The sequence below is a fragment of the Xenopus laevis genome, chromosome 2S (genome assembly GCF_017654675.1).
Source record: "Xenopus laevis strain J_2021 chromosome 2S, Xenopus_laevis_v10.1, whole genome shotgun sequence".
In the NCBI taxonomy this organism is placed as follows: Eukaryota; Metazoa; Chordata; class Amphibia; order Anura; family Pipidae; genus Xenopus; species Xenopus laevis.
This window is the reverse complement of record NC_054374.1, coordinates 71,496,095-71,512,258: the sequence shown is the minus strand read 5'-3', so window position 1 is coordinate 71,512,258 and position 16,164 is coordinate 71,496,095. Positions and strand designations below refer to the sequence as shown.

Genomic DNA, 16,164 nt, shown 5'->3' with positions numbered 1-16,164 from the left:
AATTACGTCCCATGTGGCCCCCCTTAAAGTCACTGACTAACTCAGAGTTAGAGAGCTGAAAAGCAGGTAAAAGTGTTCAGGATATTATGTTAGACATCCAGTCACTCCAGCCTTTATATTTTTGCCTAACTAACTATATTAGATACATTATTTATCTATCTATTTACCCAGTTTTTATTTTTACACTGAACTGTTCCTTTAAGAGCTCTGAAACAAATCAATATTTGAGAAAAAATATTGTAAGGTGAGATACATTCTCAGCAAACTTTTTTTTACCCAGATGATTACTCTACTACTTATGTACTGGTTTGTCTTATTCATACAGGCAGCTCCTAGTTGCGAAACTCCACCTGTATATGGAACTCAACAACCTTTAAGGAGGGAACACCCATCAGTGTGTGTGAGGAAGTCCAGATATACACAAATGTGCCGTGGATTTCTATTACCTGAGTCAGTGTGGCGTACAGTGAGAACTATACCGACATGAGAAGAAGTAATCCTTGAATATTTGTTGTGCTGTTGGAATAGATGAAGACAGGGATTTATTTTATGTTCTTCTGCTGCATATACCGTAAGTTCCAGATCTGGGGAGTGGGACAGTACTGTAAGTATTTGGTGGGGGTGGATTCTTATAAACACTCTCTAGCCAGCCTCACCTTTGTATCTATAATACTTGTGTTTTGTATTCTGTGTAATGGATAGAATATATGATTAACAATGTGCTTATTTTCCAATTAAAAGGGACCAAGGCACTTTATTATAAATTGTCTACAGATAACTGAAATACTTTAGTATCTCTTTTAGTATCTCTTTAAAAATGTCCAACTGATACGAAGGTACAGAAGTGCAATGAAAGTGATCTTGTGCACAACATGGCCACCTGGTTCTTCTTGCAGACTGCAACAATGTTATGAAAAAACTATGTTTTCTGGTGCAATAGACTCTCAGATAAATATTGATTATTTACCTCAAAATATACAATGGTAATCAGTGCTGTATTTGTATACAATTTAGCAACCCACTTTTATGATAATTGCTTCCGTATTCAATGTCACATTCCATGGACAGTTTTGCTTGCTTGGCTGAAAATATAATCTATAATTAGCTATTAAACTGTATAAAATATGAGCTGTCTTAAAATATATAAATATTTACAAAATATAAAATGTTGTAAGGCACCCTTAAGTGCTTTAGATAACCCCCCAGCATTACAGCTCCCAACACTGGACCTCAGGATGCTGGGAGTGGTTCAGTTGTGGATGCTCAGTCTTGCTATTTCTCCCACATTAGTGATGTGTTGTGTTTTATGTTTTTTTTTTAGAAAACTTCAGCTATGGTTGTGAACAGTTTTCAAGGCAACATGTGACATTTGAGTCAGTAAACTTTGAATTCATTTTGCAATGGAGCAGAGAGGATCTGAGAGAAGATGTAGTATTCAGTGTCGAATATAAGAGGTTTGTAATAGATGCTGCTCAGCATTAACCAAAATGATTAATAGAATTTCATTTTAAGGCTAATGTGCATGTGAATGTACAAACAGATGACACAAAAGTGGCTCTAAAATTTAACAGTGTCTAAGTGGATCAGATAATAGAGAAGTTATTTTGGAACTCCATTTGTGTCCCTCTAATGCAGGGGTCCCCAACCTTTTTCACCCGTGAGCAACATTCAGATGTAATAAGTGTTGGGGAGCAACACAAACATGAAAAATGTTCCTGGGTGGTGCCAAATAAGGGCTGTGATTGGCTATTGGTAGCCTCTATGTGGACTGGCAGCCTACAAGAGGTTCTGGTTGGCAGTACATCTGGTTTTCATGCAACCAAAACTTGCCTCCAAGCCTGGAATTAAAAAATAAGCCCCTGATTTGAGGCCACTGAGAGCAACATCCAAGGGGTTGGGGAGCAACATGTTGCTCGCGAGCTACTGGTTGGGGATCACTGCTCTAATGTAACTGTCAAAGGTAAATTCTATATACACACAACTAAAATTAACACCATTTTATACTGACTTGGCATATTCGTTACCTGATATATTATTGCCAACTCACAAGATTGCAAGAAATAACATCAGTGAGGGTGATATATTTCTTGATCAACCTACAGCAGTGGTGTAGATGCTCAACAGGGCCATAATTGGATCTTGTTTTACATTTTTGTTAATAAATTTTGGTGCACCAGAAGTAGATCAGCAAAATAACTGTATTGAGAGAGAAACACATGTAGAGGGCAATACAAATTGGTTACCACAAAGTATGTGATCATATTGAGACTATACATTTATAGTTCATATGGAAGAAAGATATCTAAAGAAAGGAAAGAGTCTACAGAAAATGAATTAACAAGGGTTAAGTATTGCAGCATTGATGTTACACTATGGGGGGCATGTGCAAGGCCTCTCTGTCAGTCACATACACAAGCTAAAGCAATCAGTGATTTTTGCATGACTGTATGAGCTACAGACTAATTGGACTTCACAAACCATGGAAAAATAAGCCTCTGGTTAGTATTTTAAACTTCATAATTTCACTTATAATAATATCACAGACGTAATTTTAGAGAATATCAGGACAAAAGTTTCCAGGGAAAACAATCAAGAGAAAGCTCCCATGGGAATTTTTTATAAGTTGGTGAGGCCACAAAAAGTGTAAAGTACATGAAAAGTTACAATTAGGGAATGTAAAATTGAGATTATTGGGTCTTTGGCATACCCTAGAGTAATTTCACTACCAGAGTATTATAACTACAGATACTACAGAGGTACCTATGGCTTTAAAGATCTTGAGTCAAACACAAACTGTCAGGATGTAAAAATGTTTTACTAATATATTTGTAAATTATGCACAATGACATCAAACCTAATTTATTCAAAGTTTTCATCTAAGGTATTCAAAATCCAAGATAAAATATATATAATATAGCATTTACCTCTTAGGTATGGAGACAAAGAGTGGTCCATAAAGAATGAGTGCCAAAATATCAGCAGACCCTTCTGTAATCTCACAAGTGAAATAGCTGGGGATGTAGAGCTATTGGAGCATGAATATTATGGACGTGTTAGAGCATCATCCAAGAACTGCTTTTCTGACTGGGTCATGTCAGAAAGGTTGTATCCAAGAGAGTACAGTAAGTATATTTTCTTCTGACATATACCTGTAAATCATAAAATATTTTTTTATTAAGATAGCAGAACCTCATGCTCCATCACTGCAATGTTTCCAATATGTATCTGTAAATTCTACCAACTGGATGTCAACTGTTATATCTTATCCCCTGGGTGTTATTAGCATAATAACTATGTATTGTTTGCTTTTCCTTTGCAGCGCATATTGGTCAGCCAGAGGTACTATATGTTAAGGATGCCAACTCCATAACGATATTTGTTAACACTCCTTACATTCCAGTAAAGAATAAAGATGGAGAACCACAGACTATGCAAGATCTTTATATGTTTTTTGAATACCATTTAAGCCTATCGATTCTGGAGAAACATGACATGGTAAATTATTTAATGGATGTTGTTTATGAGAGATATGAGTGCTAATATGTAACATAGGTGCTAACTTGCACACATGAAATGGCCAATAGCAAACAATGAAATCCTTGTTTTTATTTTACAACTTGCAGACAGTAGACTGTTCTTAACTAGTTGCTAGTTTTATCTGTGCCATGGTCACAAAGATTAATACCAAATGGCTACAGAATATCAGATAGTTGTCACTGTAAGTAGTGACTATTAAAATATCTTGGGATTACCATGGGTTTTTTACATACGGCAAACCTAAACCCAAGGGTAGTGACTGGATTCCTGTCTAGGTGTGCTCTTCTGCCTATAACAGCCACCTTTGGCTTTGGGCCTGGCCTTTAGATACTCAGGTGATGCCTGGACTTACCGCACAAGAATCCAGTACACCCACAGGGCAGTCAAGGGTGCCAGACGTGTCCTTTGTAGATGGAGCTGGTAAGGAAGGAGCTGGATGTAGTCCCATAGGCTGGGTCAGATCCAGATAACAGGAGTAGAATCATGAGGGAAACTCAAGGTCAGGAACCAGCCGGGGTCAGAACCAGGGGACAAGAACAGGTAGCAGGAGTCAAAGGACCAACAATCACCAGGAACAGAGAACCTAGGACAAGGCATGCTTGACCTATTACGGCAGTGAGTCAGTATTCTTGTCCTATATATGGAGGGAGTTTTATTAAAACACTGTAACTTACACTTGCTATTTAAATTGTATGATTTAAAGTAACATGCTGCATCTACCTCTGTGGTTCTCTTGGTCGGCATTACTATTATTTACATGGTTTTGTTTGGCTTTGACTTCCCCAGTCAACATGATGTTAGTAACAAAATGAGGAAATCATATTGGTAGTATACTGTAATTATTGGGATAGTCAGGGAACTAATTGTTTGCATTTCTCCATATTCCGGAGTATGCTAAATTGGTCAGCTACTGACCACGGTTTTTAGCAATAAAGAGCTGTGTAGTATAAGGAGGCCCATACCCTGGAGGCTTTTGAGAAATTCTCGGCTAGCTTTAGTTCAGAGCAAAACAGTTAACTTTATCGTCACAGATTTGAGGTAAGAAAGATTATATATACATATGTTAATAAAATATATTCAAGCCCATAATTGTCAATTAAATAAGAGCTCTCCCCACCACATGTATGACTAAGTGATAGTGTTGAGTTTCACACATGTTTAATAAGTATTTTTCTTCTTCCACCAGTGGCAAAAAACACAGACTGACAACAAATTCAAGGTGACTGGATTGAAGCCAAATACAAAATATAATGGAAGTGTCTACATCTTTATAGAAAATACAAGGAAAAGTGACATACTTAATTTTGTGGTTCAAACTCTTCCAGGTAATAAACAATCACACACAATACATTTTATGCGTAATAAATTAAATGTAAAGTGGTTATATGTTTTATGAGAGTATGATCTGAAAAAAATATTGATCAAACAATAGGCAGGGATAAAAATGGCTTTCGACAATGAGCAATTCGATTTCTTTGCTTTATTATTGATTATATCCAGACCCAGTTTTATAGTATACCACACAAATTATATCAGACCAGACCCTGCCCCTTGGACACATTTGGCAAGTTTACAGGAGGACTTTGAAAAGAAGAAAATGTGATTATGGAACATGTAACAAAAAAATGGCTCCAGTTATTTAATTGTTTATTTCATCTTGCAGACCATTCCTTATTCACACTGATTGTTTGTGGATTTGCAGTCTTAGTATTTTTCTTGATTACACTACTGTTGTACCTCAGTTACGGATATGTCAATCTAAAGGGAACCCAAATACCAAAATCATTGGTAAGTGTTTCTCATATCAGTTCATCACACATTCCATAATATATATATTCATTTAATATCTGTAGATCTTTTCTGTGTAATATTGTTATAAGTTAAGATTCATATATAGACTGGTATAATAAATGCTGTTTAATAACACTGGTGCATTCTATCTTTAAGCAGTCATGTGATGCAGTTTTGGCAGTAGCAGTTTTGGTCGATTGTACAGAGGGTGACATATGGGGGGGTATTTACTAAAACTCAAATTTTACCTCTTAAGTTTTTGAGTTTTCGAATGAAAACCAGTGTGAAACAGCCCAAAACCCTTGAAGACCATGAAGGCAAAAACCATCTTCCTTATGTAAAATCTGCCATTGACCTCTGCATAAGTTTGACAGGTTTTAGCGGGAGTATTTTCAGATTCAAATTTTTAGCAGCTTTAAGGTGTAATAAATCTTAAAAAATTCAAGTTTTTTTTCTCTAAAAATTTAAAATTTTCCTCTTTAAAACTTGACCAGAAAAATTTGAGGCTTAATAAAAAGGCCCCAATGATGACATAAATCTGGTTATTGAGAGTGACCCTCATTCACCAACACTTCCAATACAGAATATTCTAAGTAGTTACTGGACTACAATGCATACACATTTCCTGCATAAAATGAGCATCTGAAATTCTGGTTCTGTAAGAATAACAGAGATCTACTCAGTGCTAATGTAAAGGATTTGCATATGTTTTCTAAGATATGAAAAAAAACTGGTATTTCTCCATTTCTAAAACTCATGGTTCTAATCCAGGTTTAGTAAACAATGGTTAAAGAAATATTTACCTTTAACTTTATTATGCTGACAATGGCATTCCTGAAAATGATGTTTTGTATGTAATTTGTGGGGTTATGTAATATCAGGAGCAAAGTTTACTACACTTCTTATCAGCTATCAGAAGGTAGCATTTACTGGTCACCTGTTTTTAAGCAAGCATTTTATTGAATGATATGGGTTACTGCATATTAATATATAATAATAATATTATATAGACAATGGTACTGGTGACACTTGACCGTGGATACAACAATCTATAGGAAAGAAAGAATAATACAAAGCAGTGCTGTGTTTCCGGCCAACATAGTGGAGGGCCGATAATGGAAGCCAGTGCTGACCATGCCCTGTTTTTAAACCACACCCACTATAAACCACACCCATGTTACCACAAGATCATGTCCACATTAATTGTGGTAGCACACCAAAAAACCAAATGGTTGGTGCTTACTGCAGGGATATCACTTATCAATCATATGTGAAAAAAGTTGTCATATTAAGACATACCCTTAAATCCATATGCCTCCTCTTCCCCATGGATAACACAGCAGCCCCAGCACATGATTAAACACCTTAGGGGCCCCTAACAATAATTTATTTTCAAATGCTAACAAAACCCAGAACAAATACCAGGCTTATGTTCCACATACAGGCAGAGCATGGCAGGGCACATACAGGCAGAGCATGGCACACACAGGCAGAGAAGGGCACGAACAGGCAGAGCATGGCACGCACAGGCAGAGCATGGAACACACAGGCAGAGCATGGCACACACAGGCAAAGTATGGCACACACAGGCAGAGCAGGGCACATAAAGGCAGAGTATGACACACACAGGCAGAGCAGGGCACACACAGGCAAAGTATGTCACACACAGGCAGAGCAGGGCACACACAGGCAGAGTATATCATACACAGGCATTGCAGGGCATGCACAGGAAGAGCAGGGCACACACAGGCAGAGTATATCACACACAGGCAGAGCAGGGCACACACAGGCAGAGCAGGGCACATAAAGGCAGAGTATGGCACACACAGGCAGAGTATATCACACACAGGCAGAGCAGGGCACACACAGGCAGAGCATGGCACACACATGTAGAGCAGGGCACACACAGGCAGAGCAGGGCACACACAGCCAGAGTATATCACACACAGGCAGAGCAGGGCACACACAGGCAGAGTATATCACACATAGGCAGAGCAGGGCACACACAGGCAGAGTATATCACACACAGGAAGAGTATATCACACACACGCAGAGCCAGGCACACACAGGCAGAGCAGGGCACACACAGGCAGAGTATATCACACACAGGCTGAGCAGGGCACACACAGGCAGAGCATGGCACACACAGGGAGCATATGGATGGCAGAACAGAGCAAGAGACAGGGAAACCTATCAGGACCACTCTAATATGTACTACATACAGTGACACAGTGCTGGTGCCCCGTTAGCATTTTGTATAAAGTGTGAACAGGTGAACAATGTAGTCAGTTTTAGTCTGGGTCTCAGGTGTGAAGGGTACAGGGCTTTAGGGAAGTGAAAAATAGAGGTGTTACAAGTGTGAACAAAACATGGGGATCACAGGTGTGAACAATACAGGAGATTAGTCTGAATTTGAGGTTTAAACAATGCAGGGGCCAGTTAATATTCTGTAGTGATACCATTTAAAGTTTACACATGGTAAGAAAACACAGCAGGTAGGCGGGGGGCCACACAAGGTGGGGTCACAGGCTGCCAGTTGGACAGCCCTGATACATCACTCCCAATATTTCCCCAAATGGAAATAAACAAGAGTGTATTTGTTATGAGTATATGTATAACAATTTTATTAAAGGGGTTGTTCACCTTCCAAAACTTTTTTCAGTTTCATTGTTTTCAGTTCACCGGAAATTAAGACTTTTTTTTAATTTCAACTTTCTATTTGTAACCATTTTTCTGAAATTAAAGCTTAGTGCAAAGACACATGCGAAGATTCAGGGAGAATAAGTCGTTCAGCGACAAATCGTCTCTTCTTCATGCGACTAATCTCCTTGAACTGCCTTCCCACCGGCTAGAATCTAAATTGCCAGCGGGATGGCACTCGAAGCTCTTCGTTTTCCAAAGTTGCCCGAAGTTGCCTCACAAGGAAACATTGGGCGACTTTGGAAAATGAATCGATCCGAGTGCCATCTCCCCGGTGATTGACTAAATCTCCCCAAATCTTTGTGTGTGTCTCTGGCCTTAAAGTTTCATTTTTCACCTTCTTGTGCTTCTATAAAGCAGCTCTGGGAGGGGGGTCACTGACGCTGTTGTTCTAAACCAGGAGTGCCCTTAACATGATAAATATCTGAATAAAAAGAATGAAACAGGAAGGTGATTTAGACAAGCTGTTTGTTGACAGTGTCTTGAGATCTACTGATCCAGGGCCCCCCCGGAAGATTGTACGCTCTGCAGCTGGCTGGAGTTGGCTGCAGGTGCAGAGAAAAATCATGCAGACGAGGGTGGAGGCGGGTCCGTCTGCACGTCCCGCACCAGGGCCCGCCCCCACCAAGTTACATTAATGTACTGATCATCAGCTAAGGGTCTACTGGTAGATCCCGATCTACCTTTTGGGCACCCCTGTTCTAAACTGATACATGAGTTGATATATTTCTTATCATGGGCCCTCCAGAGCAGAATCCCTGAGTTTCATTAAAGGCAGCAGTTAGAATTGATACAATAATGCTACTACCCCAGAAATGCTGCTGAGAAATGTACCAACTAATTTAGCAAATTGTAAAAGTTCACAATGTCTGCACCTGGATTACTGAGCTGCCAGAGTGAAAGACCAGACAGGAACTTTAATCTTTAAACTTCAACAGTAAAATGTATACAATGGAAAGCAATTAAAAAAGTCTTTATACATGTGAAAAATCTGAAAACAACTGGACTAAACAAAGTGTTTTGATGGTGAACAACCCCTTTAAAACCAATGAAATCATAGTAACAAAGTAAGTTAGATTGAAAAAAGGCACACGTCCATCAAGTTCAACTCTTTTAACTTAATATATAACCTGCCTAACTGCTAGTTTATCCGGAGGACATTGACAGATATACAAAACATAAAATAAATGTGTTGGAAAAATAAGCAAATATTTCTCCCTATATATCCATTAAGGAAGCATACATACTGTATATCATGTAGTCAGCTAAAAATAACATCTACAGGAATTATAGTCCTTCTGTATAAATGGCTGTTATGTTGCTCAGCATGGAATATGTTGCAGCACATATAAGTATAGACAACATAAATAGAAAGGGCATAGTTACTAAAAAATTACACTTTAAAATTGTGTTTTCACCAAAAATGTAAATTCGCTACAACACCACTAATTTAGTAAAAGGAGAGACTACGTTTTGGTGATTTAACTTCACATCACGCCGGACATTCAAATCTTTTTTCCAGGTGAAATTTCTCCAGTAAATATTTGCAGCAAGAATGAATTTTTGCCAAAAAATGTCCCCAGGTCCAGAAGGACAACTTATACACTTATGTCTATAAAGACAGAGCAGCCACTTTTGCATCTCATAATCCACCTCACCTCTTCCCTAGTAATATCACATGAATCTTTATAGAACAAATTCTATAGAGAATATATACATAACACACGCAGGTGCTGTTTCTCTGTTTTTGTTCCCCTGCCTGTACTTCTCTATATGTCTGTCCTACCCTTTGTGAGTTTATCAACATAAAAGCACAAGGCTAGAAAGGAAAAACCCAGCTGGCTGAAATGTACCCCAAACAAGAATGATGGGATTGGATTAGGGTCGGACAGGGCCAGCGGGACACCGGGAAAAAACCTGGTGGGCCCCGCCCTCATGGACCCCCACGGCCCAAACCCTCTCCCCCAATCTGCCGCATGTGCGGAGTTCATGCATGTGCACAGGGCCCCCCAGAGGTTTGGAACCCGATGGGCCCCCAATGTCCAGTCCGACCCTGAATTGGATCCAGATGCTTCCTTGCCCAAGTTAAACACTAATGATAACAAAAGGCCAATAGCCTTTTATCTACTTCCAACTCAGGGGTTATAAAGTTGGAAGTAGGCCCTCAGGGTGTAACCATAACACTGGCCAGTGGATTTTATCCTAAGTCCTTTATCAAAGAGGAGAACAGGATTGTTAGTATAGGTATTTCATTACATTTAGCAGCTCTAATTCTAAAGATGTAAGTTTGAATTTGGACAAAGAGACACTTGTATTTTATTATACAGATTTGTGTTTGTTTATTTATTTATTTAGCATTTAATTGGGATAACCTATTGTACATGAACATTTGGTAGTTTGGAGATGTAAGGTGGACGTGTAAGCATCTCTGAACTTGACCCAATATTCAGTTAAATTTTCAATTCCCATGCCCCTATTTTTGTTTTCCTTTACATAGGAACTTTCAAACAAACAAGCTATTCATCCAACTAAACCACCGAAGGATTACCATCTCTGTAGTCTCTCATATGATGAGCCTCATCCCAAAGAGTTTCCTGTTGATAAAATGGAACCAAATGATCGTCAGAAACCGGTGGAATTTCCCTACAAAGCTCAGTCCAAGACTACAACCAAAAATCTTGATTCCATAGTTCCAAAGACCACATACTGCCACCAACAAAGTGTTGATTATGGAGTGGTTGAAGTGAGGGCAGTTAATAAAACAAGTGATTTAGCCAAAACATGCATTTCTTCTTCTGATTGTTCTAATCAAATGGACCAGCATTTCTTGCAGACATCAATTACAAAACGTAATGATGGAAATCAAAAGGTGACAGATAAATTGACAGATACTATAAAGTCTTCGAGTTCCCCACAGATGCTCTGCTTTGATGCAAATGAAGTTAAAAGCAGCAACAATGAGATGCCCCTTATACACACAGTCATTTTGCATAATCTTTTGGACTTAGAAGAACCACAGGAACAAGAAGAGGATCTATCACTATTGTTGTCACAGGGTTCAACCAACCACAATGAAGCAAGAGAAGCAACAGAGCCTGCCATTTTGCCCAGGGCTAATACATCATATGCATTCCAATGTCATCTTAAAAACATACAGACTGAACTACAGGAAAGGGTAATTGTTTGCCAGCAACCCTACAGAATGCAACATTGCCATGTTTCCAAAGTTTAGAAAAATCTATTTTTTAATATACAAGCAAAATAAAACTAAAAACATTTTAAAAAACTTTATCATACCCATTATATGATGCAGTGTATATATCGTAGTTCTAAAACAGTTCACCAGAGGAGAACACCAAAGCTGATTACTCACTAGCAAACTTGTGTTTGTTGGTCGTGTTTGGGCTGCAATAGTTACATGAGAACATTATTAATAGGATTTTATAGGACTGTCTGCAGAACTTGTAAAGCGACAACAAATAAATCCATATGATATTCCAATCAGTAATATTTTAAGAAGATCTGTAAATACGTACAGTATTTTGGATATCTTTTAAATGTGTATATGTTATTGTTAATCTAATTTTAAACACACATTATTGTGTGGAGTACACCATAAAGAAGTTGGTTGTATACACAATTCATACAACATTTTTGTTCCATACAGTATATGTGGATAAATACAAAATATCTACTAATTTTGGTGCCAAACACTATGAATATTTCTTGGCAAATACTGCTTAAATGGGTACTGAGATTCTGTGTGCAAAAAGACTATTGCTACTAAGTGCCCATTAACACATATATTGGCAGTTATTTATTCTGTTCGCATGTGAACCGCTCACCCGTAAGTGATAGTGACCCGGGTGCATATACCCCAGGTCCTGCTCCTAAGTTCACAGTGCCTTAAAAAGTATTACGGGTGAATCGTCCAAAGCAACTCACCAGATCCAACGAGAGCCTCGGGTGCATCACCCCAAGCCCGTAGCTATAGGCCCTGGGGATCTGATGTTTTTAACAAAGTTGGAATAAAAATTACTTTTTAACCTATACGGATGGAAACAGAGTGCTCGTCTGTTCTTGAAAATTGATCATACAGTATATGGTCATCTATTCAAACACCATCCAGTTCCCTACTATGAAATCCCTCTATAATATAGTGCCTATCAAAATACAGGTAAAGTGGTTGTTCATTGAAATATATAGTGTTAATATTGTGTATTGTAAAACACATTGCAATGTTTTAAAAATGTAAAAGTGTTACATCCTACTGATGGCAATGAGAAATTCCTTGAGTAGCCCTTGGCCCAAGACATATGCCTGGAAATACATTGTTGCAATCTTTAAGTGACAAGATGACTGAAAGCAGCTCCAAGTGCTTCTCAATGTCATGGGATGGGATCTAGGCGAGCCCTGGCATTTGGAATGTAGCTGACTAGCAATGACGATCAATATGTTTCATAACCCTTGCATAGGCCAAATATAATTATCAGTAGAACCTGCTAGTTTACTCTCAACACAAATATATAATAATTTTGCATAATTACTGCAACACCCACAGTTATACAGATATATGCTGCTATCACTGGAAATATAGCTAGGCCCAGGGCAATCTTTGAGGGGGTTGAAATCAGGTCATGCATTATAAGAAAAGTGTCTCAGATCAAAAGTATGGGCCTTCACTGAATGCTCACTGTGCACAGTAGTGATGTGCAGGTCAGGAAAAACTCAACCCACACCTTACCCTAACCTGCAAAAACATATCCCACATCCAACCCTACCCACAAAATGTTGCCATTGAGCACCAATGATGCTCAATGTTGCCATTGAGCATCATTGGTGAAATTTCTACTTCTTACAGTAAAAGCCTGTGATGGGGGGTCGACAAGTTATGGGTATTCCTGTTACATAGACACAGAAGGATTGAGAGGGAAAGTTGCTGCTTTATGCCTTTCTAGTTGCTATACTGATTATGTTGCTCTTGCACCATCTGCTGGTTTATTAATGGCTTGCATTGCCGTTAGCAGTTTCATTTCTAGGATGCCTTTTCTTATGATATCTTCAATCTAAATCCACTAATTGATTAGGTATAATTGGTAACAGTATCTGTATCAATCCTTACAACTTGGCATTTGGTACTATCATTATTTCATTTAGGTTATAATTAAAACTGAAAAACAATCACTACACTCTTAGTGAGTTGATGAAGGCACAGGTTTCGCTTCCTGATATATAATGTATAGGGAGGATAAAACATTAGTGGTATCCAAATTTAAAGACAATGGGAAAAGTGATTTTGGGATTCATCTGACAATAATGTATCCTGTAATGATTGTACTAGATCTGTCGTTCCCTGTTGTTTTTGCATTTGTTAAATGGATCTTGAAAGAATTTTGATATTTTTTGCTGTAAACCCCAATATTTATATCCTGGGTTTAAAATGGTTGCTCTCCTGGGTTCTGAGAGTTATTCTCAATCTCTACCCATAATAGCTAGTGGTAGCGGAAGCTCCAAGGTTTTACAGAATCAATAGGCACAGCTGTACATGATTCAAGAGTAGAGGCGGTTGTGCTTAGTGCAACTATACAAAAGCTCAAGGAGTATGCGTGGAGACAAGTACCTGGAATGGAGTCAATGAGCACAACATTTGTTACATTTTAAACAAGGGAAAGTTGTGCTCACCGTATTTATAAACCATTAAGAGGGGGTGCAATGCGGCTGTGACCACAGAATACATATAGACAAATACAAGAGTCCTCTGCACTCAACCCATTATCCATAAGCCTGAAAATAATACTTGCAGATATGCTCACCCTAGTGTATAGCCATGATGAAACAGAGTATGCACTTATTACTTAGTTACATAAACATTTGCAGTTCTGTAAAGGTTTACATACAAGGAGCAACCATGTCACACAGTGATACAGAAAACAGCCAAAGCTGATGAGTACAAGAAAATCTAGCTTATGTTTTAGTGAGCACTTGGTCTAGAACTAAGATACTAAACCAATTAAGCTGACATACATGCACTGATAATTCATTTTTGGTACATGCATACAGGCTGGACACTTCTGACAGATATATTCTGTGGATCAGTCAGTTTGGTTGAGCAGCTTTAAACATTTTATCTAAGAATGCACCATGTCAGCCAGTGAATGGTGCACTGGCACACAAAGGGGCAAATTTACTAAAGGGTGAAGTGAGTAACGCGGGCAAAAATTCAGCGTGACGTCATTTCGGTTTTACTAACGGGCTCTAGCGTAACTTCACTAGCAAAGAAGATAGACTCTAGCGGACTCTAGCGGTACTTCGATCCCTAACGCCTGGCGAATTTGCGCTCTGGCGAATGAACGTAACTACGCAAATTCACTAAAATGCAGATTTTACTGAACGTTACCAGATTTGCCTTCACCACCTCAGACCAGGCGAAGTGCAATAGTAGATAGGAGTTCCTAAAAACATAGTTGAACATTTTTCTAAGTCCCAAAAAACGCTAGTGTCTTTTCCTTTTGCAGGGTAATAGGCTGTGTAAACTGTTTTTGGGGTAACCTTCTTCCCCTCTACATTTCCTAACATATGGCACATAAAATATACACTGGTCTCATGTGTAGGGCATTATAACAACTATATTTTATGTTATTAAGGTTTCCCGGGTAGTGTGTAGTGTAATGTATTTGCTGCAACATATACGCCCATTGAACTTTAACTTCCCGCCGTATGCAGATTAGCCAACGCTAGCGCAACTTCAATTCGCTTGGCGCAGTAATGGTAGCGCAAGTTCGCCAGCATTCGGCGCCATGGACGCAACTTTTGATTTTAGTGAATTAGCGTTGTCCTGGCGAATCTACACCTGGCGAAGTGTTGAGTCTTAAGTGAAGCCGTCGCTGGCGAATTGTCAGAGGTTAGTGAATTTGCCCCAAAGTCGTAAAGAGGAGCCACTGCCTTTTCATATGTCAACTGGAACAAGCTGAACAATAGAAAGGTGCCTATACCATGTATGGCCTCTTGTACAGTAGCCATCTATTTAGCTCATAGGCTAATCAGGATGGGTTTGGTCTCTGTATGGGCACTCTTGGTTTCCAGTGATTGGTTACCAGGCTCTGTTCACCCCAGTCTTCAAAGATTACATTTTTGGCTAACTAACTATATTAGAAATATTTTCTATTTTGCACAGGCTATCTATTTATCCAGTTTTTATTTTTACACTGAACTGTTCCTTTAAGGACAGGCTTTCCTTATTTCACTCTAAAAAGGAAAGCAGGGCTGCTTTTGGTGGTTAGCAAGTCACAGAGCAAATTGCACTATTTGCATGTTGAAAATGCATATTAAACTCTAAACCTGTCTTTCTTTTCAATGTTATTATGGTGTGCATACATGTTGTGCTTGTGAAGAGAAGCTGCTGAAGGAGACTGTAAAACTTGCAGGTACAATTTCAGTGCTCTTTTGTTAGGGCTTATTCAGTTTTATTGAGCGTGGGTGAATAAAATATCACTTGCATGTACATGAGATCAGAACCGTTTATGATGTTCCTGTATCCAGAGGCAGCATGATTATTAGTATACTGTGCCTAAGAACACGCAATTCAATAAAAGAGCAATGCAAAAATGTTGCTTTTTTAAAAACTGTGTTTCTCATAGTGGAAAAGAGCTTCTCTAACAAGGTAGGGCAGTATATGATATTGCAAATGATGCAAGTTTTTCAACATTAGTGCTAGAGATACATAGAGCAAATATTTTCATTGAAAATAGGCTAGTCCTGACACTCATTGCAATTTAGATTAAAATCAGAAAAGTTTCTGTTGTTGGTTTTAGGATTAGCAAAAATAAACCCAACTGACATGAATACAATTTACGGCAATGACAAACAAGGAGATTAGTTGCCAGCAATTAGCCTCCACTTCCACAGGCGACTAATATACTTGCAAATGCTTTTCTACCAGCCACTGTAAAAACATACATGGCACTTCTTTTAGTTTAAACTGAATTTTTCTGATGTTTATTTGAACTAAGACCCATGAGCTAAAGCTACAAGGAGATTATTAATGCATGTGCAGAAAAAGACAAAGCTGACCAGTTACCTATGGTTTTGGCATAATACAGGTATAGGATCTACTCTCCAGAAACCCATTATCCAGAA

At 38.6% G+C, this 16,164-nt stretch overlaps 1 protein-coding gene across 1 annotated transcript; it reads left to right on the top strand.

The window, feature by feature from the left end:
- The first annotated feature begins 331 nt into the window (after positions 1-331).
- On the top strand, positions 332-12,078 carry LOC108704661. The gene is made up of 7 exons (XM_018241319.2): positions 332-571; positions 1,322-1,454; positions 2,932-3,122; positions 3,320-3,495; positions 4,724-4,862; positions 5,201-5,325; positions 10,526-12,078. Exons 1-7 carry the CDS (start codon positions 529-531, stop codon positions 11,258-11,260), a joined length of 1,542 nt encoding a protein of 513 aa, XP_018096808.1. The 5' UTR covers positions 332-528; the 3' UTR covers positions 11,261-12,078.
- The last annotated feature ends 4,086 nt before the right edge of the window (positions 12,079-16,164 follow it).

Coding starts and splice junctions, on each gene's coding strand:
- LOC108704661 (XM_018241319.2), top strand. CDS start 529: ATGAAGACAGGGATTTATTTTATGTTCTTCTGCTGCATATACC. Junction 1,455..2,931: donor TTCAGTGTCGAATATAAGAG/GTTTGTAATAGA, acceptor TTTACCTCTTAG/GTATGGAGACAAAGAGTGGT. Junction 3,496..4,723: donor TTCTGGAGAAACATGACATG/GTAAATTATTTA, acceptor TTCTTCCACCAG/TGGCAAAAAACACAGACTGA.